The sequence below is a fragment of the Lichenostomus cassidix genome, chromosome Z, assembly GCF_008360975.1.
Source record: "Lichenostomus cassidix isolate B80296 chromosome Z, HeHo_3.0, whole genome shotgun sequence".
NCBI lineage: Eukaryota > Metazoa > Chordata > Aves > Passeriformes > Meliphagidae > Lichenostomus > Lichenostomus cassidix.
Window position 1 is genome coordinate 33,319,836 of NC_139511.1, and position 27,169 is coordinate 33,347,004.

General features: G+C 34.9%; 1 protein-coding gene across 2 annotated transcripts in view; it reads left to right on the forward strand.

Moving 5' to 3' along the window:
• AUH (AU RNA binding methylglutaconyl-CoA hydratase) overlaps positions 1 to 27,169 on the forward strand; it is a 103,573-nt gene that overhangs the window by 46,598 nt on the left and 29,806 nt on the right. The window contains exons 5-6 of one of the 2 annotated variants that reach the window (XM_085043573.1): positions 1,666 to 1,758; positions 2,682 to 2,738. The exons of the other annotated variant lie outside the window; for it this stretch is intronic. Of the exons in view, the coding sequence (XP_084899699.1) occupies positions 1,666 to 1,758; positions 2,682 to 2,738 (150 nt within the window). The remainder of the gene's footprint in view (positions 1 to 1,665; positions 1,759 to 2,681; positions 2,739 to 27,169) is intronic. 2 annotated transcript variants of the gene reach the window in all.

The following is a 27,169-nucleotide window of genomic DNA, read 5'->3' on the forward strand; positions in this document are numbered from 1 at the left end:
AGTTGCCTTTCCATATAACTAAGGAGAAGTAAATAAAGAAAGAGCAGATTTTTCTACTATTTCTCTATCTCCTATACCTTCTGGGGCAGATGGCAGGTATAATGGATACCTTGAGCTCTTTTAAATCATTGAAAGAGCTCTTTCAAACAGTAATCAGTAGCCTCTTTTGACGCTGAAGTTGATTCAGGTAATCACTATTAATCATGCTCCAAAACAGCAATGCAGGGGCTTTGTTTTAAAGCATCTGTTAGAATCTTGAAAATCATTGCTAAGTTTCTGTTCTTTTTTTAAAGACAATTGGATTTTCATTAGTTGTTAATCATAAAAGCAGGTCGATTTGCAACTAAAATAACCTTTTTTTAATTACATATTTTGTTTGTTACCCAGTGAGAAATTGCAGATTTGTATAATAATTATAATGCTGATGTACACCAATATTTAATTGATTTTTTTTAATGAAGTTGTCTGAAGTGTATCTGTCGGACAGGAAAAAGGTAAACTAGGTAGAACAATTTCTAAATTTAGAATTAGCTAGTAAACTAGGAAAAGGAAGTATTATTTGTAGTTATGCATTAAATAAATAATTTTTGTCATATTACCTTTTTATATTTTAAAAGGAAGTAAATCTCTCGCTTCTCATTTTCATTTATATGTTAACAGAAGGTTTTTTCTATTTTTGGCTAAGACTGAATGAGCTGGTTTTTGAATTAAATTAGCTGAAACATTTAAACAAAGAAAATATTTTTTAACATCTGCAGAAAAAGCTATTGCTGTCAAGAGCTGGTTTAACATTTCAACAAGCTGTACACCCAAGTGTCCAGCTAATGAATTGCTTTTGACTATCTTTGGAACTTCAGCAGTAATAATGTACTACTGTAATACTGTTTGAGTATATTTTAAAATGGATAGCTTGTGGTAACTGTTACGTTAAATATAATTAAAGCTGTAATATACAAGTTTATTTCTCAAGTGAAAATGCATTTTTCATCAAACTTTTTGGTGAAAAAGGACGAAGAAAACTTAAACTTGCAGAAGGTGAAAAGCAGTACTTTAAGCTGATTGTTTAAATGAGTTTCCTGTGCCAGAATACTGATGATAAATTAGATACAAACCATGCCATGGTCACGCAGGCCTCTGGAGCCCTGCTACCTGTCAGTTGTGCTGGCAGCATGTGCATCTGCTTGTCAAGCTGAAGACTTTCCTGCCCCTATTAAGCTGTTAGCTCCTTCTTTACAGGAGAAAAGGGGCAATAGTGATGGCCACTATTGCCAGTAGTGGTCTGAGAATGTCAAGACACAGAGATCTTCTACCTGTGCAAGCCTCAAAGGCTCATACCTGCATACATACAGCTCTGTTTCATCTGGGATTGTTTGCATAAGTGCTTTGTCTAGCTCTGCTATCTGTGTTCTTGAAGTTTGCTTTTCAGATTTGTGTGAAAAGTGAGCAGAAGCCAGAGAAAAATACATGGAAACCTATTCAGTCCCAGAGGGAGAGGGAGGGTCATTTTTTTGGCCAAAGTGTGGCTGATCAATCAATTTTTAGTCACAGTTTATTTTATGAAACTTTTTTCCGATAGTATGACTGTGCAATGAGCAAAATGTAATGAACTCACCTTCCAGAGATGTCCTTTATGAGGTTGGTGTTAATTGGTGCTTTCTTTTTCAGCTAATTTGCCTGTACCCACTATTGCTGCAATAGATGGAGCTGCCTTAGGTGGTGGCCTAGAACTTGCGTTAGCCTGTGATATACGGGTGGCAGGTAGGTCTGAATGCTGCTATAGAATATAGGATTGTTAGTGTTATAGCTGGCTTGACTAATCCATCTGTTGGCAACAGTGTTATAAAACTTATTTTGTGTTTGACGTTGTTTATAACCCATTATTTTAAAAGACTTTAGCAGAAGCTTGTCTAAGTGCTTGCTAATGTTTCATTTAAAACAACTTAACTCTGTTAGCTGGATTGGTTTTGTTAAATGTTTATTTGATTCTTCTGACCCTAATTTTATCAGTATTGCCAGAAGGGTTATGTAACTATTATTTTTTTAATTCTTGTGCATTTGAAGTGCTCTAGATGGAGATTTGATTTTATCTAAACAGGGTGCAGGGAAAGAACAAAAGTTGCTAGTGAGAGAATTATTACACAAGAAATTAAATTATAAAAATGACAACAACTTTTGGAAAGAGGAGCTTCGAGCTAATAAGCTGTCAGAACTATAAAGCCAATTGATGAAAAGTAAATGGAAATTTGGTCCTGAACAATTGCCAGTAATTTAGGATTTATAAAGTTATTTGACCTTACAGAATATTCTGTCACCTAAAGAATTCAAATAATCAGATACAGAATTCTACCCCATTCTAAGATGTTAAACAATAACAGCCATTTTCTTTTAGTACTTTCCATTTGGGAACAAGTCTCTGTTACTCACTGTAATTGCTTATTTGCTATTTATAAATTAATAAGGTACTGAATTTGCCTTGATGGAGGTTGTTGGATCGTTAACTAAAGGCAGATCAGTTGAATCTATTTGAAGTATTTTTAATAAACAAATGCTTTTTAAAATGATTTATTGTTTTTGAAGAAAATCTAATAAATTAACAAACTTCTAGGTCATCATCACATATTTTCTGTGGGTTTTTCCCCCTCTACATTGTAGTAAGATCTCCTTTACATTCTCTTTTTTAGCTTCTTCTGCTAAAATGGGCCTAGTTGAAACGAAATTGGCAATCATTCCAGGCGCAGGTATGAATGTTTTGCTTTTGCTACTACAGATAACTAAATAACATATGCACTTAATATTAGATTCAGAATTGTTTATGGATTTTTGCTTATTTTTATATTTCTTTTAAGTATTACAGCAGGTTTTACAGCTTATTGCTTGTATTATATAACAAAATTAAATAAAAAGAGTAATTCTTGTTTTCAGGGAGGGTCACCTATATATTATGTTTTTAGACAAAGCCTTCATTGACTAAGTCAACATTGAGTGATTCTGTAGATGACATTTAATGTCTTGATCTGAAGGCTGAATAATTTTGCTAAGGGTCAGGCGAGGAAAAAAGATTAACTGTCACTGTACAAAAACAATTACTTGAATTAAGATCCACTTCTATGTAACATATGGTACTTTAGGATTCAAATTCAGTTTTCAAGATGCTTGTATATTTGTTGTTAGGAGTTTAAGAACTGACAGTGTAGCTATGGGTAAATCTGCTATCTTGCCAAGACTTTTTTAGCTAAAAACCTCTTTAATATTTGGAAGGCCAGTTGACTTGAGTTTCGTGGATTCAAGGTGAATGAAAGATATTTAATAAATAGTGTTCAAGGCAGTGTTACGAAACCTTTTGTTTTTATTTTATGCATAAATTGTTGCTACTTGAGTTGAGATATTTGCTGGTCTGGGAAAAAGGCAATAACTTGGAAAAAAGTGCATCCCTGTGATCTTTGGTCCTAATTTCTGGAAGTTCTGGAGAACTTGTTACTGTTTCTTTGCTCCTGTTTTCTTTTTAATGGGTGGAACCTATTTTGAAAGCACTATATCCAATTCTAATGGATATCATTGCAGGTCACGTAGGAAAAACAGTGAGAACAACCATAATGGGAGTAGTGGTATGGACTTTGTTTATAAAACTGTCTCATCCTATGACTAATCTGGACAGTTATTATACAATTTCAGTTGCCTTATTATTATGGCTATTGTTGAGATGTGATTTCAATCAATACTTTCTGTAGTCAGAGCTACATTTTACATAAGGAAAACAGTTATGGTTGATGCCTGGTTTCTTTTTAGTGGCGGATAAAGATAATAATGCAGATGGTTTTAAAGATGTATTTACTTGTAGTGGTGTTGTCATGAAATAATGTGCCTTTGAAATAAGTCCCGGTGAAGAAAAAGGCAGGAATGGTTGTTGTTTATCTTTGTTGTCAGTTTTTTCTCTTTGTCCTTCCATTCCCTCCATTCCTAAGAAATTCTGTAGTACAGTGTTGGAAACGTACTCTCCAGTTCAAGAAATTCAGATCAAATTCTCCATATATTCTCAGTATTCAACTTTTTTAGGTTGTGTCATTTCCTTGTGTTCATTTAATTATAGATGTTTCAAACTTCTGTACTCTTACCTTGAAATGCTAGTTAACTAACTCATTGTAAGTTTCATTCAGAATATTTTACTACTATTCAAAAACTGAGGTTTAAAAAATCCCTTTTATTTTTCTCCTGATCCTTAAATGATGTTTTGGGTGTATGTCTTCAGCTCCTTGAAAATATGACAAGATTTAATCTTGTTACACTGACTTTTCAACTTCAAACATTTTGGGGTACATTCAATGATGATTTTTTTCTCCCTATTCCTATTGGCCTTTCTGACAAATGTTTTTGTTGAATATATTTGAGCTTATCACAAATTTTTCCTGATCCACCTGTACTTGCATCAGTCCTGTTGAAGCAATGACAATGTTTCAGCCCTTTTTGGTTCTTGTCATCCAAACAGTAACTGATCATGCTTTTTGTCATCAGAAAGTGAAGAGAGAGTGAAGGAATTTTGCATATGTCATTTAGGTAGAAAAGCAGATATACCCACTTGAACCATAGGCTTCATGGGCTAATGGAATATTTTCTGAGAGTGTTTATTTCAAGCTGGTCTGAGCCAAAACCAGAGCTGGGGAGGGGAGCTGAAAAGTGAGCTGTAGCTCTTACGAGGCTTACATAGATTTCTGCTGCCATCCACTACACCTGAAACCTTCTGACAAACTGAGTGGCTTCTTTGAACTAGGTCCCTATGCCATGGCAAGCTACTATTTTTATTCTGCTCTGTCAGCTGCTAGAAAAATGGGGTGGATGTAAAATTTTAACTCTACTGATAATTAATATGGGTGTTTGAGTCTATATGGAAAACACAGTTATGCTGTGAGGGTTTGCTGTTCTAAAACTCCTGAAAGTTATAGTCAAAGAGCTGTGATAGAAGAATGTTACTAGAATTTTGCAGTATTAATGTACAGATCCAGGGCATATCAGCAATTGCGTTTTGAACCTTGTATGTTATGTTGTATTCCATTCTTAATTAAATGTGGTTATCAAAAAACCCAGTGAGGTGCTGTCTGTTCACCAACCAATTTAACACAAATTTCCCAGGTGCAAGAAATTTTGCTTTTGAATATGTACAGATGTACTGCAACTTTCTAAAGGCTAAGTTTGAGCAGCAATTAGTTGAGTTAACCAAAGTGAGTTGTTTCTTCTGAGTCTGCTGAGGATCTTGACCAAGTAGGCATTTATAGAGTGTGCTGTATTGTCTCAGGTTGAATCTCCTCAGAAAATTTATCCACAGCAGACAGCGTAGCAAGACTAAGTGGGGTGACAGCAGTGCCTCCTTTTATACAATAGCTATCCTCACAGACCTGTTGTTCACATTGTGAGGGAGCAGAATTATTCTTCTGCATTTGGAAATTATTCTGCATTTTCCGCACTATGGGAAAAAGATTAACTGCCAGAATGTGAACTAGGAAAATCAGAAAATCTTTCTCTTTTTCCTCTTCAATATACCCCACTTTCTACAAAGGAAGTCAAGATTCAGAGAACTAGTGGAAATATGGAACAGAGAGAAAAGCTTGGTAACTTGGTGATGGGAAGGTTACCTGAGAATTAATATTGATGATTGATTGTTTTCTAAGGAAAGTCTGCCAATCATCATTGCAAAAGTGGTCTTATGCCAATGCAGAAAAGATGTATCATAGAATCATTTAGGTTGGAAAAGACCTTTAAGCTCATGAAGTCCAGCTGTCAAATAAGCACTGCCAAGTTTGCCACTAAACCGTGTCACTAAGTGCCACATCTACACGTGACTCAGCCACTTCTCTGGACAGCCTGTTCCAGTGCTTGACAACCCTTCAGTAAACAAACTTTTCCTGATATCCAGTGTAAACATCCTTTGGCACAACTTGAAGCATTTCTTACCTGGTAAAAGAGATTGACCCCAACCTCCTTTCAGGTAGTTGTAGAGAGCAATGAGATCTCTCTTGAGCTTCATTTTCTTTAGGTGTAACAATCCCAGATCCCTCAGAGGTTCCTCATAGAACTTGTGCTCCCTTCACCAGCTCCATTGCCCTTCTCTGGACATGCTCCAGCATTGTAATGTCTTTCTTTGTAGGGATCCAGAACTGGACACAGGATTTGAGGTGTGGCCTCACCAGTGCTGAGTACAGGGGGACAATCAGTGCCCTGGTCCTGCTGGCAACACTATTGCTGTACAGGCCAGGAGGCCAGTGGCATTGGCCTTGTTGGCCTCCTGGACACAGCAAGTTCAGCTGCTGTCAACCAGCACCCCCAGGTCCTTTTCTGCTGGGAAGCATTCCAGCCACTCTGCCTCAAGCCTGAGGCATTGCACAGGGTTGTCTCCCAAGCATTTCTCAGTCTTCGTATTGAGTTCTAGCAAAACTCTGTTCAGTCAGGCTGGTCTTCTTTCCCATTGACTCTTCTTTTGCCACACAGGGATAGTCTGCTCCTCTGCCTTTGGGATTATCTTCTTGAGGAATGTCCAGCCTTTCTGAAAGCCTTGGCCCTTCTGGACTGCCTCCCAAAGGACTCTGTCTGCTAGTCTCCTGAACAGGCAAAGTCTGTCTTCTGGAAGTCTGAGGTGGCAGTTCTGCTGACCCCCTTCCTTACTGCTCTGAGAACTGAAAACTATCATTGCATGGTTGCCTGTGCCTTAGATGGTCTGCAAGCATCATATCAGCCTTCTCTGTTCACAAATAGAAGTAGGGCACCTGGCCTCTTGGCTCACTCACCAACTCTGTCAGGAAATTATCTTCTAAATGGTCCAGGAATCTCTTAGACTGTTTCTTCTTTGCTGTATTGTATTTCAGAGTGCATATGGGTCTGTTCATAACCTCTCTTCCTCAGGTTTCTTCAGTGTGAGCTTGGTGTCTGTTAGCCTGTTCTGGTATCATTTTTGGTTTACAGGGTAGAGGTTGCAAAAACAAACAGTCCCTGGAATTTTGTTAAAAGTATGTGGCCAGATGAAGAGAAATTTTTATTGGCCTCAGATGAAAAGGTTTCAGAACAAATTAACCTATTCTTGGGCATAAAAGAAAGGGCACAGGAGGGAATTGTCGTGTGTGACTTAGCTGTGGATAATGTTTCAGTTAGAATATCATCTCACTGGATGGCATTGAGCTTGTATGAGACAGGATTTCATGAGAAACCAAACTTTATTAGCTTTGCAGTTTGAGGAGATGCTTATTACCAGTCAGAGTGGCTTTTCTCAAATCTATTCATTGCTAAAAAAGTGACTATTTTTTGATCTCATAGTCAAAAAGCTCTTTAAACAACTTATTTTCTGTGTAATTGTTTGTCTGTACAGAACTCAAAATAGTGTGGGAAGAATCTTTTTACACAAGAAAATTGTGTTCATTCTCTTTGCCGTTGTTTCCCAAACTGACATTAAAAAAAGTGTAAATATCTGTCATTAATTTAATGTAGTTTTTGATGTCTCTCAAGTTGCAAAGAAAGTGTTTCTCAGTGATGACTTTTTCCTCGGCCAAAAATTGTCTTTTGGAGCATTTGTTTGCTAAAGTCCTTTGTTTTTCTGCTTTCTGACTTTTTAAAACTGTCTGCATCCATGACGTAATTCGGTTGTTTATCTCTAGATTCTCACAATGGATGTCATGCTAAGCCTGCAATTGATAGATTATGCCTTGCTGGCAGATCTGCTTTTATTTGTTAATATAATGTTTATATACCACTCAGTATTAGATCTGTTGTGAGAAGATAAAAATGCCTGTAAACAACATACATAAACTTTCTACTCTGTTAATAGAATGGGATGTATCAGTTGGACAAGGGGAAGTATTCGGTGATCCCAGAAAGTGCAAAAGACAGGCATATATATAAAAAATAATTTGCATTTTCTTTATGCAGTTTATTTCCTCGAGAGATTTTATGTGTAAGGCAGAGGTATTGGTATACATCAACAATTAAGTTTCCACCAAAAATAAGAAAAGCACTTCATTGATATTAATATGCTTGTGTCAGCAGGTAATTTGACCCTACTAGATAAAAACTGTGGCTATTGGCCTGCATACGTGCACCTGTCACTCTTTTTTTTTTTTGTTTGTTTTGTCTATCAAGGCATTTTAATTAGCAAGGCATTGTTCATGTTATTATCATTTTACCTTTATTCTTCCATGCTCCTCCCAAAAATCTCACTATTTCATTACCAAGCTGTCTTTCACTGTTCAATATGAAAATAAAAACCAAATGCATAACCCTGGGATCATGCTTTCCTAGAGAGTGTTCACTTGAAAAGCATATTTTATGAAGACTTAAAAAAAAAAAAAAAAAAGAATAAAAAGGAAACAAAAAGAAACTCTGTTAACTCTCTAAGAAAGTCTTTGTAAATAGGCTATATATTCTTTCTGCATCTAAAAGTTGCTTTGAGCTCTCTTTTCCAAAGGTGAAACTGAAGCTTGAAGCTGTAAGAGACTGGACTGGTTTTATCTTAAAAATGTAGAACAAGGGAGAGATTAAATGACAGCATTTCTGTGTTCTCTCCTTACTTTGATAACACTATTGTTTTCACTGCTTTTCTAGACTTTAAATTGCATTTGAAGCAATTCTAGTACTTGCAGATTACAAGACTATAAAATAAGAGAGAGGAACACTGAAATATTAGGGTACTTTTCATAGGAAGAAATAAAGTGTAAGAATTAAAAGTGGGTTTAGGTAGTCATACTGCATTTTCCTCATCTATGAAAGTATTAATTCTTTGCTTTTATAGACATCCTTATGGTCTCTGTTTCAGTATCTATTTTAAAGCTGAAAAAAATTTTCTATACTAGATGAGAAAGATGTCAAGGGAATTTCCAATTGCGAAAAACACAGAACGTGTTCTTGCTAACAGCAGTAGTTGTCCAGTTCAGCCAAGTATAAAGGTTAAAACTGAATGTCAGACATTTCAAGTTGAATGCACATTACAATGGACTCCTATGATATTCTTTAGATTTCTATATTTCAGTTTCACTAGTTATAGGAATAGCATTTGACAAATGCTTAAAAATTAAAGTGTTACTATCTGTGGTAGTGTCTGAGGTAGGACTTGAAACCTTCTGCACATTTAGTGTCGTTTTTCTGTATATGGGCTTCTTGATAGTACATCATCCCAGACGTACTTAAAATGAAAAATCTGCTTATTTTGTATAACTGTATACATCTTATTGGGTAATTCTGTACCTTTCTTCTTGTCCGTCTTTATTCTGACCCTCACTAGCCTATTCTTTCTTCTTTAATTTTTCATATAGTCTCCCAAATTTTTACATACATTGTTTTGTTTTCATTCCATAAGGAAACCTATATAAGAATCTTCTTAAGTTTTTAAAGTTCTGCTCTCACAATTGTCTGAGTGATTGGGGAAACAAACCAAAGTGAACAGTTAGCTCTGAGTTGATTTCTTTTTTTATTTTCAGTTAGTCTCTTGTGGCTTCTATTACTTCTGTTTCTTTATATCAGTCCTGTGTCAGAGTTTTAATACTGTAAAGTATACAAATCAAATACTAGTAGAAGGCAGTTTTAAATAAGCTCATGAATTAACATCTTCAGCACTTCATCAGTACTGTGTTTAAGATTTTATTTACCGTGGAACAAAAAAAAGTTGCATTTTCTTCTTCTTCTTGACTTAGAATTAAGCTTTTAATTTTTTTTGCTGTGGTTTAATAGTGACTGTTGAGCATTTAACAATCCAGTTATGATTTGATCCAGTAAAAACCCTAAATTATTTACTCTAACAACATATTTTTCTTCAGTCATCTGAAGTCTGAATACCTCTAGTTGCATTTTAATATTTTTAATGTTGGCTTCATGAGCTGTGTTTTATAAATGGCCTGAAATAAGAAATTGCTAATAGCACAGAAAACAGATGTCTTGACATCTATATTTTCTTTAAAGTAATTAAACGCAATATATAGAATACTTCTAGAGGGGGGTAAATTTGTTATACCTCTGTATGTTAAGACATTCTTACAGTTTCATTTTCTTAAATAAATATAAGCTGATTTTCATCAAGTGACTCATTTTGTCCCTGGCTTTGTAATCAGTTGTAATGGTGATGTTGAGGCAAAACTGCAAAATGTCTTGCAATACTAACAGTGCAAAAGCTCCACACATAAAACTGAAGATTTGCAAATTTTATATACAAAATTACTTCATTTTTACAAGTAGAATACTTCCCAAGTAGTAGCAATATACAGCAAAAGAGAAGATAGAACTCCATGTCGTCCGAATTATCCCCTGTACCTTCATGAAGCAGGTATCTCCAATACTTAACTTTGCAGAGGGGTACTCAAAGCAGCCTTTTCCCCTTGCCTGTTAGCCATAGAACACTTTCCAAATCCATACTAAAAACTCAGCTAGTGCGTCCTACAGGAAAAGAAGGTATCCAAGGCTATCATGTGTGTCCCAGATGGCTGCAACTGTATAGAATGGTATTTGAAATGTCGAGTTCAGTGTAAGAAATTGACCACTTCTGACATTCTGGTTTATTATGCTAGCAGAGGTTGTAGAACATTTCTTCCTGACATAAATTTGGAGATGTCTTGTTTGCAGAGCAGAATTAATAATCAGGCGTTTGAGAAATTTTGGTTTCTTAAGTAGCAGCACTGCATATACAACATTTAAAGTTTGTCTCCTGATGCTCAGAGGTTGAAGGAAGTAAAACAAGGACAGAAGAAAGCCCCAGAAGCCTAGTTGAGCATTAAAGGAAGTACAAGAGCAGAGATGGGGAATTTTCTTGATCTTGGAAAGCAGAGCATAGAAGTTTTGAAATCAGTATGATATACCAATGGAGAAATCAAACCTTAGCAACAAACAGTGGTTGAATGTTCCTTTGATTTTTGTCATGTCTTGGGAGAATAAAACCATTGTTCTTTAAATCAAGATTGAATTTTGGAGTACTGTTTTTATTAAAATATAGTGTTGCAACCTGAGCAATGTTATTGGTTTCCTAATTATCACGGGTATCTAAGACGGTTTTTATGAGTTGGAAAATTGTTTTGTGAGATTGATGGGTTGCCCCATTTTTGAATGACAGCCAGTGAAATGAAGCAAAAGCAATAAGTTAATTGTTTTTTTCCATCCCCCTTAAATAATGTAGACTTAAACCCCATTCAGATACTCTTTCAGTGAGTATGGTTTCTACTATCACATTTGTTTCTTTTCCAAACCATCTCTGTACTGTGGGGAACTACAGAGGGAAACTTTGAAAAGAAAGGAAGTCCAGACTTTGCTTTTGTACCTTGGTTTTTCTCACCACAAATTTAGAACAGTATGACACTGAATAAAAATTTTGGTCTAGGCTAAATGTAACAATATGAATGGAATTCACAGTAGGTTTCATAATATAGGTGCAAAGTAGGTTATATTCGCTTGGGGTGTTTAAGTGCAGATGATGTGGAGACAATAAAGTAAATAGAGAAAAGAATGATCTAGGATGCTGCTCAGTAAGGAACCTTATATTTTTTCAAAGCCAGTTAAAATTAAAAAATTATCTGTGTGCAGACTTGCACCTAATCGGTTAAGCGAATTTTCTATTCACTCATAAGGATCTATCACTTGGTGAAATTATTTTTCCCTTGCACAAAGTTTGGACTTAATTTAAAAAGTTGTACGAAGTCTTTGTACAAGACCACCCTTTTCCACTTGTAAAAGACCACTCTTTTGTTCCCCAAACGTGTCCTGAAACCAGAACCTAGTGTCTATCTTAAGCTGTCTTGTCCATTGAAAATCATGATAGAAACTTCCAGTGACACACTTTCATGTGAATTTTTTAATTGTTTTATTACAATATCTTATTTCTCAGCCTGTGCAAAGAAGACCAAGTAATAATAGCCAGTGTTTCTGAGGAAAAATGGGTCATGAGAAAAAAAAAAAAAAAGCTGATATGGAAAATAGAATTGCATGAAATTTTGTATTAAAAATTGGAAGTTTGGTTGTTTTGTTTTTTGTTGTTTTTTAATCAAAAAAACCCTGCATTTTGAAAGTAAATATTGGACAAATTAGGGACTTGACTCCTTCTGGTGGTCTAGAAGCTAAAACACAAATCCTGAACTTAGATTTCTATGCTCAACTTCTTCCATAGTCAGCATTTCTGAATTTTTAGGTTCTCTACCTTTTCTGACTACCTTTCCAAGTTTCTCTACTAAAGAGACTTGTTGGTACTTCATCTCATTGCCAGAGATTAAATATTGTCTCAACAGTGTCCTTTCTTCCTGCAGCTTCACTTAGCCACTCTATTTGGCAAACAAATGCAGCTTTTTTTCTATTCTTCCTATCTCTATGGTAGCAAAAGTAGTAAGGAGAGAGAACTCCTTAGGAGTTTTAGGACAGAAAAAATAGGTGGATGAAGTACAGGAAATCATTAACCTTAAAGAATCAATGAAGAAATAAGGTGAAAATGCTTAAGCAAGTCAGTTGGGGTTGGGAATTTATTTTCTAATTCCTTGAAATTACAAAAAATCTAATTTTATCTTTTAGTACAGAATCAAGCAGAAATATGTTATTACTGAACTACCAGTATGTATACATGAAAAACATACTAGAGCAGTGGAATACAGCAAAATAAAAGGAGTAATGAAGATTATTCATACAGTCTAGGCAGTTTTGGAAGACTTGGTTCTTTTTCTGTCTCTCTGCATTGACAGCCCAAGAAACATAGAATCCTTATTTTAGTTCTTGGTTTGTCACTAAATGAGATGTGTAAAAATGGTGATGAAAATACTCCTTGTAGTGTTAAGAAGCTTGTTAATCTGCACAGCGATAGACACACTTTAGTACAAGATGGTAAAGATGAGACAGTGGATGCAAACCCATGTAGCTGATCTTATTGCATATCACTTAGTAGTTTTCAGTAGTCTGTGAAAGTGGTGACCAAATGTACATTTCAGTAGCAAGACAAAAATTATCTGTAGAAGACCTGCATAATATTCATAGGTGTGATAAGCAACCTTCATAAATTGGAACCAAACAGCTCATAAGGCACTTTTAAAGTGGTTTAAAGCAGGTTTCTGTGGTGCATCCCCCTGTCCTCATCCCTGCCCTTTATTATTTTTAAATCTACAGTTGACACCTCCTAGTGACAAAAATGCCACAGCCTGTACGTGTAGTTGGGATGATAGTCTGCAATGAGGTTGTGCATAGACACAGAGACAGAAGGTGTAGGAGAGAAAAAGGAATAAAAAATATGCACACTGATCAGGAAGTTACTGACAGATAAACAAGACAGGTTGGGGATACAAACACAAGCACTTAAAAAGATTTCAATTACTGAAGAGAAAGAAATAAGATGCTAAAACCTTCCTATTGATTCTCTTACATAAATGCTTTATTAAGAAGAAGTAATTACTATGGGGTTTCATTCTGTTATTTTTTTCCCAGATACTCCCACAGCATTTTTGAAATTTAAATGATGGGTATGTCCTTCCAAAACATAGTCACCAGTCTTCATGACATTGTTTGCTCAAAATTTCCATTGACATGAGTGTTTGCCACAGTAAAGCCTACAAAAACTATGATCATCCTTTAGGATCTTTTCAGTAGTCATGAACCCAGAGGGAATCCGGAGGATAAAAGAAAACCCAACATTTTGAGGAGATTAAATTATCAGGGTTTTTTTCAGCCTTTTAAATTCTAGACCTCTTGTGTAAGTTATTGCGCAAGTGACCCTTACTGCGCATAGCATGCAGAGAACAGTTGTGGTTTTGTCATTGGCATGTGTTAGTAAGGACTTGTAAGCAGGGATTGCTGGGTGAAATTAATTGCATTGCATTACTTATGTCATTTTCAAGTCTGACTTATGAAAGAATGTTCTGGGATTTTTACCAGTGCTGTAATAGTTTTCTTACAGTATTTCAGTTTACCTTCTGCACTCTGCTGGATTAGTAAATGGAAAGCAATTTACAGAAAGCAACAGGCTTTGGAAAGATGAAAAGGAGATGAAATATCTTTTACTTTGTGTTGTTATTAAGATTCCCCTCTTCAAAATGTCTTCATCTCAATATAGATGTTACTGGAGGCGAAGGATTGGGAGTGGGGCTCTGGTGGACCAGCTGGAGTGTATAAATGGGGGCTAGATAGACGCAACAATACTTGGTAAGTTCCTAAAAATTATGTTGACAGCTGTTGAGCTCATCTATACTCAGTGTGTTTTTTGAAGAGAAGCCAAGGAATTTTTAATCAAGGAAGATTACTGAGCAGATTACTGTGTGCTTAAAAATAGACTTACTTTTATTAGTAAAACTTTTTGTTTAAGCCTGAAGTGTTACATTTTTCACTGAAAATGCAAAAGCTGTTTTGATTTAAAACAGTATTAAATTGTTATGAATGAGATGGAAAGAGATAATGAGATGGAAAGAAGATAATATTTATTCTGTTTGATCGAAATGTTGTGTAGAAATGTCAGCATGAGTAACATAAATGCATTTTAACTTTAGAATTTAATGGATCTCAGACTGACATTTCAGGGAGAGAGAAGGATTTTCAGTGACTTTTTAGATTGGAATATGTCTGATTTAAAGAAAATTCTTTATGGAATGCTTTTGTGTGAAGTTATTTTGGTAATCTGCTCTCTTAGGACCAATTGCTAGTCTTTTCCCACACTAATGAAACTAGGTCACTAGTTTTTGGCACTCATCCAAGTTGTGAGATTTATTTGGTGTTCAAGCACACTGTCTAGAAATAGTGATGCAATGTCAGCAAGGCCACTTTTCATTTCATGAACATCATTTTCAGTGCCCTGGAATTAATTTATTCATTGACCTGTTAATAACTGCAATCTGTCACTGGCTTAACAGAGGCTGAGGAAGTGTCTGGAAATAGTCATGGTCACCCTACCAGGTGATCAGTTACAGGATTTCTGTTAAATGTAACATTTTTGGTTTTGATCATGCAGAAGAGTCTGACTGCTAATGAAAACAGACCAGAAACTTAATCAGAAGGAAAATACATGTAATTAGTAAATATTGGAGGTAGAATTGAATGAAGTGGTGGCTTTACCCCACATTAAACTGCAGTGTATCTGAGAACTATTCTGGTTGCTTTTGAAAAAATACAGAAATTCAGCATCTGTAGAGGACATATAATTGTTTGAACAAGTACATTATAATACTACTGTTATTAAATAAAAAGAAACTTAGTAATTTGAATTTGCTGGTCTAGGTTTGTTCTCATCCCCAACCCTACATTGTTTTGTTGAAATCAGGATTGTCTTTTGTCATGGGCATGGCAGGCAGTTGCTTGTGGCAGTGAGTTGCTCTGGAGAGCAAAATAGCTGTTAGCCCTTTTCTATTTCACATGAGCCAGAGCCCTGGAGAGACAAGCTTGCTGCTGCCATTGAGAGAGAAGGGTTCAATGGTCAGAAAACAGTTCTTACTGCACAGTGACACAGCTGGCTGTTCCTAGCAATGCTGCTGCTATCTTCAGGTTTTCTGTTTCTGCTGTAGAGAAGCATCAAACCTAGCTCTACAGGGATCCCCCACCCCCCTCTGTGTGCATCCTAGCTCTGAGCCTTTTACATCACTTTAGATCTGAATATTTCTCCCGGTCCTCATTTACTATTCCCCATGGTACAAGCTGCACAGCATCCTGGCCCTTAATCCACCGTCTTGAAAAATTAAATTTTGCCTATAGCAGTAAGCTGGCTCTGATTAAAGTATCAGGCATCATCAGTTAAAGTAGTAAACCCTACTCTTGGGTATATATGGGGAAAGGCTTTTCTAGACTTGTACAAAACTGATCTTTGGGCACAGATTAAAGCTTAATAATGAAAGTGATTTTTACGGGATTTTTTTTGATTGTTTGTTTGGTTTTTTTTTTTTAATGTGGGGTTTTTTTGTGGTTTTGAGAGATTTTGAGGGGCAATTTAATACAACTGAGGAGCTTCTGATTTAGGGTACTTCTTATGATTTGATATATTAAATTTCTGATGGAACTTACAGAAGAGCATAGTGCTGATATGCTATCACTGCCATTGCAATCATGGAAAGAATTGCCATTCTTTTGGTCACAGGTTTCATGATCAGTAGTGGTTTTTTTTAAAGTTTTATTTTCAGATGAAACTTGTGGCCTCAACTTCCATGGCAGAGCAATGATAGTTGAAAACATGTCCCTTCTTCATAGTCCCTTGGAAAGGTGGTGTAAGTGAATGGTTTTTTTTGTTTCTAATCTGATTTTCTGTGGTCTTGCTTAAATGTCTTAACAGCATTCGAGGATAGAAAAACACTAGAGATCTTTTCTAATGGTAACTTTTATGTTAAAATGGAGTATCTTTGAAAATTCCAACTTTATAGAGTGTACCTGAGCTCTGTAGAGGAGATGAACATTTTGTTATGTTGTCCATATAAGTATTGTTGTACCCCTCTGTAGTGCTAGAAGAGAACTTATGAAATCCAGTTTAAAAGAATATGATATGCATAGGAAGTATATTGTTTTAATAACAAAAATGGAAAAATGAGACAAAAACCAGCAGCTTTCTCATCAACTCTTGCTCAAACTAGTCTTTTCAATGGAGACTTGTATAAAGGGCAGTTGCTACTGCATACTCCTCTGTTTTGTGATATTTATCTTATCAGACTACATGGAACAAAGAAAGGTCTGGCTGCTTTGCATAATATTCAGTCTTTTGGTGTATGGAATACTAGCAAATTTAGATGACTTGGTCCAATGCATCTTTTGATGTCTCCTTTGTTTTCAGATTCTTTCATGTGACAGTAAATTAAACTGTTCTCTATTCTCTGCATCTGCTGACTGGTCCCCAAAGTCCTTGTAATAAAAAATGAGTGAAAACAAAGTCATTTATTAGTGATTCATTTTCTCATGTGTTAAAACATAAAACTAAAACTGGGGTTGAACAATGTGAAAGAACATTCTGATCTAGTAAATCACATAGATGTAGGACATACTTACTTGGTTTTTCATGCCAGGTAAATTAAATGAAAATGATTTGGAGATGTATCCAGAAATGTTTGAGACATGTTTTTCTTGAAAACATACTATTGAAATAATTTTGGTTGCATTCATTTTAAAATTACTTTTTGGAAAAATCTGTTAGTAGTTTATAATGTTCTTATACTATAATATTACTAGTACCTAGTGTGGTCATGATTCACATGATTGTTTTTTGGGAAGTGGGTGTCTATTTTTATGTTTCAGCAAGAAATAGAGAAATATGTTAATATTTAGTGACTTTCTAAACTCATAGTTGTTTTGGGATGTTGAAACTGTCATTTTTGGAAAATCCTTCAGCCTGAATCAGTAGTTCACCTGTACTGTAAGATACTTAAAATAGAGAAGTTTAATCATCTAAACATTTGAGTGAATGTTGTTCTTGAAAATATCATTATGCTAAGGGTTTGCTGGTTTTTTGGTCATTACTGTGACAGAGTTTATTTCATTTTGCTGAGCTTGTAATCTGCTTTATTGACTGTTTCAAATGTATTTCTGTGACACTTTTGCCAAAGGTTTGCATTTACCGAGAACATAAGCTAAGTGCTGTTTTCCTCTTCTGTCATGAGGTCACTTTTTTCACCTGTTTTTACTGCGGTATGTTGTTCGGAAAATCTCTCTCTTAACTCCCTGTTTTCTTGTAAAGAGTCAGCAGGTGATACTTCTCCCAGCAGAGCTGGAGTAAAAGTAGGTCTTGCAGAAAATAGAGGAGTTATAACCAATTAAAAATCTTGAAAGTATTCATAGGTTTGAACATTTTATGTGTTGAATTTTCACTGTATACTATAAGATTTCATTGTTGTAACTCTTGCCTTCAAAATCATCAAGCATTTTCAGGTGCCTTAATCTCAAGTATATCTAAAATTTCAGTGAATTCACATGTCTTTGAAATAGAAGGAAACATTAAAACATCTCTCAAGTCTCTTCTTCGAGCATATATGAATAAGTGAGGTGCTAGGTGGATATTAGCTAAATTTGAAGGAAAAGATTTCTGGTAAATTCATCTTAGATCTCAGACTTCCCCACCATTTTTCTTGTAGTGGAAGTCTGTCTCAGGGTAGCAATTAACATGGAAGAAGTTGTCCTCTTAGAAAAGATCAGTGAAGGGTAGCTACTTTAATTGGAAAGCTGATATTTTCTGTGTAATTTCTACTGTCCTCCTTCTAGAAGAGTCTTGGAGTGCTACCACACCTGGATTCCAGCACAGGCAAGGCTAAGTTAAAGTTTCTCTCTGTGTACCCCTGCTATCTGGTTGGACAATTCTCAATTCAGACATCCAGTAACTAGGTTAATCTTAATTGTCAGGACAAAGGCACACAGTAACAAAAGAACCTAAGTGTGTCTGAGTTTTCATACCTTGAAGCAGAAGCCAGCCTTTCTCTTCAGGCAGTTATTAGAAGGCTGTTCTTGCCAGCAGAAGATAGCATGTGGAATTTGGTTCCCTAAATGTGGTTTCCTTATGCCCTGGGGTGTGTGGCTGGGGTTCTGATTACTTCTGTGGTCTTGATGTTAGTGCAGGAGCTGTACAGATACTGTGACATCCAAAAGCACTTTTCAAACTTAGATGCATTAAGCTGAATCCCCTGCATAATGTCAGTGTTACAAAGGTTCAAGCACACAAGGCTTAAAGGGAAGTTTTTTGTAAAATATCAAACATATGAGCAAGTTGGTTTTATGTTCTTTCAAATGTATGTGTCTGGTTTTATTTTTATTTGTTTTTTACTTTTTTTTGTCCTTTTTCTTTTTTGGTTTTTTTTTCCGCCTTTTTTTTTCTTTCTTTTTCTTTAACTTTGAAGGGACAGGCAATTTACAATTATATGCATATAATTTGTTCTGATAACAAACTCATGCACGTACAGAAGTACACCATAGCTCTGCATACAACCATCATAATTATGCCACATAAAATCCAAGAGGAAAAAGTGTGCTTCAGAAAAAATATTTAGTAAGCATACATTGCATGGCCATAGACAGTAATTTCCTTTGAATTCTGATATGTAAATGCTCGCATAAAAGATTGTAGCAACTCTTTTTTAAGTAATAAGTCATAAAAATAGAGTAAATGTTCATATTTTTATTCTTTTGTTTTCCACTACAGTCTTCATTTCACATAAAATTAAGAAAAGGTCAGAAAGAAAAGAGTTGGTACAGAATTGACTGCTGCCAGTATGGAAGAGAAATGTGATCATTTGAAGACCAAATGCTCCCTGCTGTAGTAATTCTGCCTGAAAATGAGCTGGTAGCTATTGATCTTTTATTGAAATTCCTGAAGTTTGATGCTAGATTCAGGTACTAATTGCCATGAGTTTGAGCAAGGCAATATGTAGCTTGTACATTAAAGTTCTTTCAATGAAGAGTTTAACACAGTTTTAACCCAGTTATGGGCTATCGCTTCCTACAGGACTGAACCCATAGCAATGAAAGATTTCTTACTGCTTCTCTAAGATTTGCTATTAGAGGCAGGAATGAGTGTGTGAATTTTGATACTTACGTTGCTCAAAAGGGTGTTATGCCTAGCCAGCTTTATAACTACTACAGATGATCAAAACTGATCATGCTGAACACTTTGGTAGTGCCAGATTTCTGGATATCCATCTCTTCAACAGAATAGGTCACCGAGAGCATAACACTGTTGCCATTAAAAGCTTTCTTCGCTTCAATCTTGAAGTGAGAAATAGAGAGGAAGAAAGAAACACTGGGAGTACAAAAGTAGTGGTACATGTCCTTGCTCATTGTTCAAATGGAAAGAGTAAGCCCATGTGAATTAAGAAGCACTTTAAGTAGCCTTGGAAATGTCAAAGGTCTAAATAGTGAAAAAGGCTGATACGTTGTCTGTTCTGACATGCTTCTCCATGCTTCTCCATGCTTCTCTGTTTTAAAATGGGTTAAACCCCAAGTAAACTGTTTCCATGTTCTGTAAAAGAAGTGTGCTAAATTAGAGTATGTAATGTAACTACAGATTGTAATGTAACTAGAGATTTTCTGATGCTCTTGAATTCCATGCAATGCATATGTAATGTCTCTAGACAAGACCTTTGTTTCAGGTCAGAGAGCACTACTCTACATTGGCCTTTACTAAAAGTTTGTCTTTACAATACCTTTTTTTTTATTAAAACCTGGATTTAATTTGGTGTAGTTGAATGTCTGCAAAGACAAATACTTTTCTATTCCTAGAGAAGAGGTGATTATACGTAATGAAACTGATGATAGTCACAAAATAACTCTGTTGTTTCCTTTTAAAAAAGCCCACCCCCAACATCCCTCAAAGAAACCCAAAACCTCAGGCCCCCCACATTTATGCCTCCAGGAAAATAAATGGTTGTTTAAAAAACAAGGACAGAAAAATCAGTGAAAGCTATATTTTGCATTTCTTGTTCTTGTGGGCCAAATAAAATATTTATTAGACTAGTAGCTGTTTCAGGTTTTTCAGGTGCCATATATTTTAGCAGATTTGTGTAGGTGTCTGTTTGCTCATCCTGTCATTCAGGAGCTAGCTACTGCATTAGGAAAATCTGGTCTTCAGAATTCCTTGATCCAGACATGAACTTTTCTTAGGTGATCTTTCATGTATATTGGACAAGGTTATCACCAGAGATCCCTTTCATTCAGCTCCCTAGCATTCAGTGATTCTGTTATTTTAGCAGTTCAGTGAAGTATCAAAAGACAGTTTTTTTCAATGTGTTCATCTAGGTTTTGGTTTTTTACTTCTCAGAATCAGGTTAAAGTAAGCTTGCTGGTTTTAAGCACAAGTACTAGCACAACAGAAAGAAAGATGTTAAATATATATGTGAGTATAAATCCGGTTGGTTTTTTTAACTTTCCCCTGCCCCTTTGCATAGAAAAGGGAAGTAGTGCTTCACAGTGGTGTCAATGGAAAAATCGTTGAATTTCCTGAAAACAGTGTTCATAGAACAAAATATTGTTGCAGTTTCATGCTATTTTTCTAATTTATTTTTTTTCTATTCGCTTGTTTCCTCATGTAATAGGGCTTCATATTATCAGTTCTGACAAAACCCCTACTTCAGAGGTTTCATTACATGTATGATTTGTACTTTAGTCTTTAGAAGAAAGATGTTTTAGTCTTTTAAACAGGGGTCTTGTGTGATTTCTACCTTATTTCTTCTTGCTTTTTGTGGTGTGGATAGTTAACTCACTTTTATATTCTTTTATTGATTGTAATAGGCTTGCTGCAGATCTTTAGTGTACTCCTGCTTAACCAAAGATAAGGTATGTAAGATGTGTGCAATTGTTGAGTTGCTGCCAAAGGGAGTTTGCCTTAGACTATCACACCAACAGTAACAGGAAGGAAAATGAAGTTATCCTTACAAATAAATGCAGAACAGTGGAGCAATAGTACTGCTACAGCTAAGGTTTGGCTGTTTAGTTGAAGATCTTTTCCTGCTCTAAAAGTAAAAATATGTTCTGCGATTATTTTAAAAGTATCTGTGTCTTACTGAAAATGGGATTATTGTGAACAGTCAAGTTTAAGGAACAAGAGATCTTCAAGGTACAGTGATTCTTGACCCAGAACATGGCAGGACAGAAAATATAAAAAGGAATGAGTGTGTATGAGGATATAGATGTAAGGATCAACTTGTTCTAGTAGTTAATTTCAAAGCGTATCACCAAACTGTAGAGAGACTATTCTAAGAAGCATTCTGAGATTGGTGGTGAGTTTCTAGAGTCAGAGGTTTTGTATGTGGCTGAAGAAGTGTTTGTCTGAACTAAGCATTACTAAACTCTAGCATGTTCGACATTACTGACTGAGTTGCCTTAGGGTGTTTTTCCCAGGTCTTGCTGGGTCACGTTGGGTTGTTTGCTCTAGGATTCGTTCCTAACTAGGACCAAACACCAAATAATAACCTTCCTTTGAGCATATGTCTAGGGTCTCTGCAAATGGAAAGAATATATGGAATGACTTTAACTAAAAGGTTATCTTCTGAAAATAATATTGAGGTTGTTGTTTTCTTTGATATTGAGGAGAAAAATGAGAGGTTTTTCATTTTGTTTTATTTGTTTATTCTTGTTGAGGGTGTAGTTTAGCTGTTGCAGAGTTTTCATCATTGTCTGAAACAGCCATTGGTAGACGTAAGGTTCTGTGTTGGCTGAAGAATTGTGGTTGAAATCCATCAAGAATGCCTAAGTAAACAGATACGAAAAAACCCACAACTAATGCAAGTGTCAAATTTTCTTTGCTTAAAGGAATGATCTCTTATTTATATGTACATAGTCTAATTCTGTCAGGGACAATGTTACTGTTAGGCATTTACATAAACAGATCAATAAGCACTTAGCTCAGGGGAAGTGCACTTTCAGAATCATAGATCCATCATTTCTCTGTGTGATGACGTAGATTTTCTTCTCAAACAGAGAAATGACTGCTTGTTTATATAATGTGTATTTCTCTTATTCCTGTAACATCATTACCAGATCACAGGTTTCTTAAAGGATAGATGTAGATAATATTTTACGGTGAATCTTTAGTGTATGCTTGAATAGATTGTAAAGTTACACTAATGATACATTTTTAGTAGAATAGATAGTAGAATCATAAGCACAGACCAAGTGTAAGGTTTGGTTGGCTGATTCTACAGGATCAAACGTGACTTTTGACATTTACTGAAAGAGAGGTTTGGCAGCTTCTGTAGCTGTATGCATTCCCCTTTACTGTCCCTTTCATCTACAAAATAGTGATGCACACTAAAATGAAAGTAATTTCTGGGGAAAAGTTGAGATTGTTTTGATTTTTCTTCCTGGTACTTCCCTTATATTTTGATATTTAAGCAGGTGAACATAATAGCTTTGAAAAATTTAAGCTATGACAAGCTTTAGCAAAGTGTAATGACATTTGGTTTTTTTTTTTTTAAATAATTGTAGGTTATGAAAACTGTTGTTGTGAAAAGTATTGTTAAATAACTTGAAAATTTGTTTTGTATAGAAAATGTTACTGATTCATATTTTTATCATCAGATATGTGTGAAGTAAAGTATGAGTAGGGATTTTTTTGCCTATTCATACAAATATAAAATAACTTCAGACTAACCTGCACTACTACAGAAGTGAGATATTAGGACATAAACTATTCCCAATGTAGCTCATTGATTTTTGAATGTCTGATTAAAGTAAATTGCATCAATCATTGGGATGGCAATGCAGAAATATGGAAGTGGTGTAATAGCAGTAATCTTTTCCACAATGAAAAAGTCAGCTTTAAGAATGTGTGTAGGAGGAAATTTTTTCCCAAGAATTAACTGCATTTGAATATCATTTCATCTAAATAGAACACACCAGCATATGACTGATATTTTCATTCTTAGTAATCATTGACATTCTTTGTGAGAAGTTGCTTTTGATTCCATCTCTTGAATATTAGCCTGCTAAGTTTTGTTTCTCTACACAAAAAAATATTCTGCTTTTCATTACATCATATGATGAGTCAAATATTTTCAGCACTTGTTTGTTAATTATTTCCATGGTCAGTCTGGTAGTTATCTCTGTCATCTTTCACTGTGATTTACTAAGTACTTTTAACAGTGAAAAGGACTGATTTGCACGTTTCTTAGCTTCATACAAGTATGTGTCTGATTAAGGCAAAACCTTAAAATCTACTACTTCTAAACACAATGAGACTTAAGCAAGATTCTAACTTCTACAAAATAATTTTCTTAAGATGTTAGTAAGATTTTTTAAAAATTATTTATTTATTGTGCTGTAGACTCCAAATACTTTGAAAAAAATACAAACCTCTCTACTTAACTAAGTCAGTCTTTTACAATGTGTGATTAAGGAAAATCCAGATTGATTCAATAATGTGCCACACTTTCTGTATCTTTCTGGGGAAGAAATAAGATGCTGGATATAAAACTAGGTGGCATCTGGCTTCATACAGTAGCTAATGTGTTGTTGTTGCAAAGGCTATTGCATAATGCTTTGTCACCATACCTGTAGTTTAAAGTGCAGAAGGAGAAAGTAACCAATAGTTCATCAGTTTGAAAATCCTACAGCTTGGAAAAAATGGAGAAGCTTGCAAGAAGTCATCTACTTATTAAATTATTCTAGATCAAGTTCATGTTTACAACATTTAAAAAGGTATAACAGAAGTGTACTTTTAGTCTTCTACTTCCAGTCTGCTTAGAAAGCAGACATCTGAAGCTTCATTAAAATTTGTCAATAGAACTTTGCAGATAAGATAAACAAGAATATATATCCTACTATAAATTCCATACTACTTATCTGTGCTTGGTATCACTGACTGTGCCTTGTGATGCTAGGCAAATAAGAATTGTTCTAAATAATTAGAATGGAATTTCACACAGCCAATGACTCTATCGATAATTTACCTGGAAGTGAGATTTTAATGAACTATTTAACCTAGGTTAAAGTTGTAGAAGCTGCTACCACCGTTGTTGTATTTTCAGGAATCTAACCAAATATAGAGTTAGAAGTTATCTTAGTAAAGAATATGTATACATAATGTTACACTGTATCTAAGCAATTTTAGTTGTTTGATGCCTATTTCTATTCTACAAGTGTTCCATAACTGGCTGTAGGATGCCTAGCTCTTTGTACAGACTACTTCTTATTGTACTTGCTCTTTTGAATTACTTTAAGTAGAGGTGATGAAAAGTAGTTCAGGAAATGCTTAGTGAAAGGTAGAATCACAGAATCCTTTAGGCTGGAGAAGGTTTTTAAAATCAAATCCAACCGTTATTTACTTGACTGATTTATTGTAGTAAAGACTTACATAAACTTATATATGCAGAAAAAAAAGTGTAATATATTATGATTTAGTTAGAAATAGTATTCACTTTGAAGGACAGAGCATATAAAAATCTTAGATATTTTTCTTTGATATGTGAAAGTTTAAATTTGCAATGCCTCTGAATAAAGTTATGTCTTACTGTTCCCTTGGACTTGGTATTCTGCAACAACTCATGTAATATTCTAAATGTGAAAAAAAAATTGGTGTTGAAGGGATTGGTACAATACCCAGAATATTTTAATTAATTGTAAGAATTAACAGTAAAATAACTTCTATTTTCACCTTGTGCAGAGTGTTGTATACACATGTATGCATCCTTACACTCATGTTTTTAGGTGAATGGTAGTTCACTAGCTACAGTTTTCTTTTTCTTTTTTTTTTTTCTCTTAACTTTTATTTTTGTGGATAATTTAATGTAATTCCTGCTTGAATTTTTTATTTCAGAAACAGTTTGTGGAACCATGTTAAAAAATCTTAATGATGGTGACTCCAAAATTCTTATTAAGTGTTTTGTAAAAGAGTAAGCTACCAAAGTATCTGTTTGCCAGGAAAGAAAATAGATTTAGGCAACAAAGGCTTATAGCCACCAGTACCACCTTCTATGGACACTGAAGAAGTACAAATAATTACTTTGTTCAATTATTGGCAATTAAAAATTCAAAGGTACCTGTTTTGACTAGTGCTCTGTGATATTTGTATTTCTTTGAATGTTTATATATGAAAATTTCAAACCTAAAGTAGGTGCAAAAGTGATACTGGTGGTCATTAAACATTGTTCTTTATCTTTTTCTTTTTTCCTATTTTTTTACACTACTAATTATAGTAAATGTATTTGCCTTCATTGCATGCAGGTTATTAGTAGTTGTATTTCCATTTTTACTTGTGGTAAATGATGTGCAGCTTGTTAGTTTTCATTTGAGCAGTAATAAATGTTCATGCAACTGATCACTCTTAAACTGGTGATGTTACATTTTTGCACTAGCTTCGGGATTGAGACATTGTATTCAATGTTTGTTGATAGAGGGAGCAACAATTGCCTGGTCTCAACAGGTAGCACCAGTTACCTGACAACAGTCACCCCACTGAAAAGAAAAAAATACGAATTTTTGAGCACTATCAGTGAAGAAGCTTAAAGGGATTTATAGTAATGTCATAAACAACAGAAAGTGTTTTCTCACATTTCAGAAGGCCTAATAGGTGAAACCTTGTATATTGAAATGGAGGAGCTGAAAAACTCCTGTAAATCTTGTGAAAAATAGGCAAAGGTCTTTTAATGACTGTGGCAGAACAAGAAGTGATAACAGTGTTTAGATTTTACTAAATACCTTTTGTGTTATAGCACTTCTTTGACGCTAGCAAATGTCTGTATATCAAGCCTTCTGGACAGTTAAGGATTTGTATCATACTTTAATCCTTCTTTTATGGAAGAGTTAATGTGGCATAGTTTCTCAGAAGTTTAGAAAATGTCTATTATATGAATCATTTTGTCTCAGTGGAATAAAAGCTCGTTGAACTGTGATCCACATCAGCCTCTTGTTTTATAGTCATATGAATCAGTGTTTGGGTATTATATTATTCATACCATGAAGCCAGTTCAGTAGAATTGGGCAGTTATATTACATGTTGGAAAAATATTATGTATTTATACCTGGACAATTGCTCTGGAATGATGTAATGGCAGCAGTCTGTTAATTTGCCATTTACTTTAAAGTTCATTAAATCACTTCAGTTTTGAATGTGATTTTTTTTAAAAGATCAACCCACTTCAAACCCAAATTATTTGCATGTCCTACTTTATCTCTGTGATATTTAGGTGAGTGATTTAAATGAACCTTCCAATTGTTTTTATATAAAAAAGAGCAGTTTTCTTCTGATAACTGTAAATCTGTAAATCTACTAAGAGTGGAACTAAGTAATTTTGAATATTTTCTAAAATCTGTAATAACAAGAATAGTTTTAAAATTACTTGATATCATTCAATTTTATTATTGTAGCACAATAATACTCTGGTTAAGGATGAGAAGCCTGTATTTTAAGGCAAGGTGCAAAGCAGAGGAAGGTGATTAGTCCTGATAGAAAATACTTACAATGTAAGTGCAAGTATAAATGTAGAAAAGATGCAATATATTGTTTCAAACTATAAGGCAACCATGAGACCACAATATCTGGTGTGATCAGTAATGGTTTGAGTAATGATGCAGTCTCTTCGGTTTTCTTCAGACATCAGAGTGGAAGAAAATTTAAGGCCTGAGTTGAAGAGGATAGTTAGTGTTTCCACAAGACTACTCTCCAGCATGAGGTGTATGAGGGAAGAAGGCACAATAGTGCTTGTTTCTCAATATGAGAAGTGAATGGTGGAGGCTGGAATTACTGCTACAGTTCGAAAAGCAGATTAAAACTCAGTACAGAATGAGATTTCATGGATTGCAATGA